At 38.9% G+C, this 1,297-nt stretch overlaps 1 protein-coding gene across 2 annotated transcripts in view; it reads left to right on the top strand.

The window, feature by feature from the left end:
• LOC119592008 (probable C-mannosyltransferase DPY19L3) overlaps window positions 1-1,297 on the top strand; it is an 11,456-nt gene that overhangs the window by 8,326 nt on the left and 1,833 nt on the right. For both annotated transcript variants that reach the window (XM_037940783.1, XM_037940782.1), the window contains exon 13: window positions 937-1,158. In XM_037940783.1, coding sequence (XP_037796711.1) covers window positions 937-1,158 — 222 coding nt within the window. The remainder of the gene's footprint in view (window positions 1-936; window positions 1,159-1,297) is intronic.

Genomic DNA, 1,297 nt, shown 5'->3' on the forward strand with positions numbered 1-1,297 from the left:
ACTTAAGGCTACATATTCAAAGTTACCTCCGCAGGCGAGTGCCTCGCACACAAGAAACATGCGTCTTTTAGACCACCCCTAGCAAACCGGCATTGATATAGAAATAGGTCAAGAAGTTCTTGATCAAATGAAAACAGGATTTTTTAAACAACATCCAAGAATAGCCAATCCATTCCTGCTTGACCTATGAAAGATGTTTATCATTTTTAAAACAACCTAGATTCAGATTAGGTCCTCTGAGGGTCCCAGCATGGTTAGTGGATGGTGCACAGCACTCTCTCTATCCTGTTTCTGCCCGTAAGAAATATATCTTTTGGTTGTATTTCTAATAGACCTTGAATTAATCTGCACAATAATAAAATTTGCAATGCTTGGGATATGTCTAGTAATTTTTCAAGTAATTTCAAAGGCTTTTCCAAGGCCTAATCCCAATGCACACTAGATTAGAAACTTAAGATTCTTCCTTGGCCTCATGTTCAGATGAGTAATTTTACTCTTATTGTCTCTTTTGGTAGACAGATAACTAGTTCTCTTTTTACCCCCTTATTATCTACTTTTTAGGTAGCATTCTACACCCCCACTGCAATAGTCTTAAAATAAGAGGGTTGAAGACAGAAAACCCTATTTTTATGATATGGACTGTAGGTTCCCACCCACCAGGTTAAAAGAAAACATATTTATTATTTGAATTTACTTTATATGTTCTGACTTACCAAGATGGAGGACTGATGGTGTACCGTGTGGTTTGCAGATGTATTAGCTCTTTTGTTTTGTGATGAATGTAGGTGGGCCTTATATTTAGAAAACGTTTCTTTTGTAGTAAGTACTTTTTATGTGCCAACTCGAATGGCACAAAGCATTCTGCACCCCTACTGCACATCATAAAAATTGGGTTTTCATATCTTCAAACCTCTTATTATACTTCCTTTTTCACAGTACTGGAGCCAGGTATCTGCAGAGATTTGGCCCGAAGAAATGTATGAGTTCTGGGATCCAGACACAGTGGAACTCATGGAATGGATCCAGAATTTCACTCCCCCCACAGCTGTGTTTGCTGGTTCCATGCAGCTGTTGGCAGGTGTCAAGCTTTGCACTAACAGGCACATCACAAACCACCCACACTATGAGGATGGCTGGCTAAGGAACCGCACACACCAGGTGATGAATTTGCGAGGTTTCAGAGTGTAAAGAATTTGGAATAGATCATTTCTTAATAGGAAAGTTCATTGAATGAAAAAATATCAGAAAAAGGCTTGAATATTAGTAGTCACAAGAGTCACTGTGAGTGTGTGTGGTC

The sequence above is a fragment of the Penaeus monodon genome, chromosome 29 (assembly GCF_015228065.2).
Source record: "Penaeus monodon isolate SGIC_2016 chromosome 29, NSTDA_Pmon_1, whole genome shotgun sequence".
Lineage (NCBI taxonomy): Eukaryota > Metazoa > Arthropoda > Malacostraca > Decapoda > Penaeidae > Penaeus > Penaeus monodon.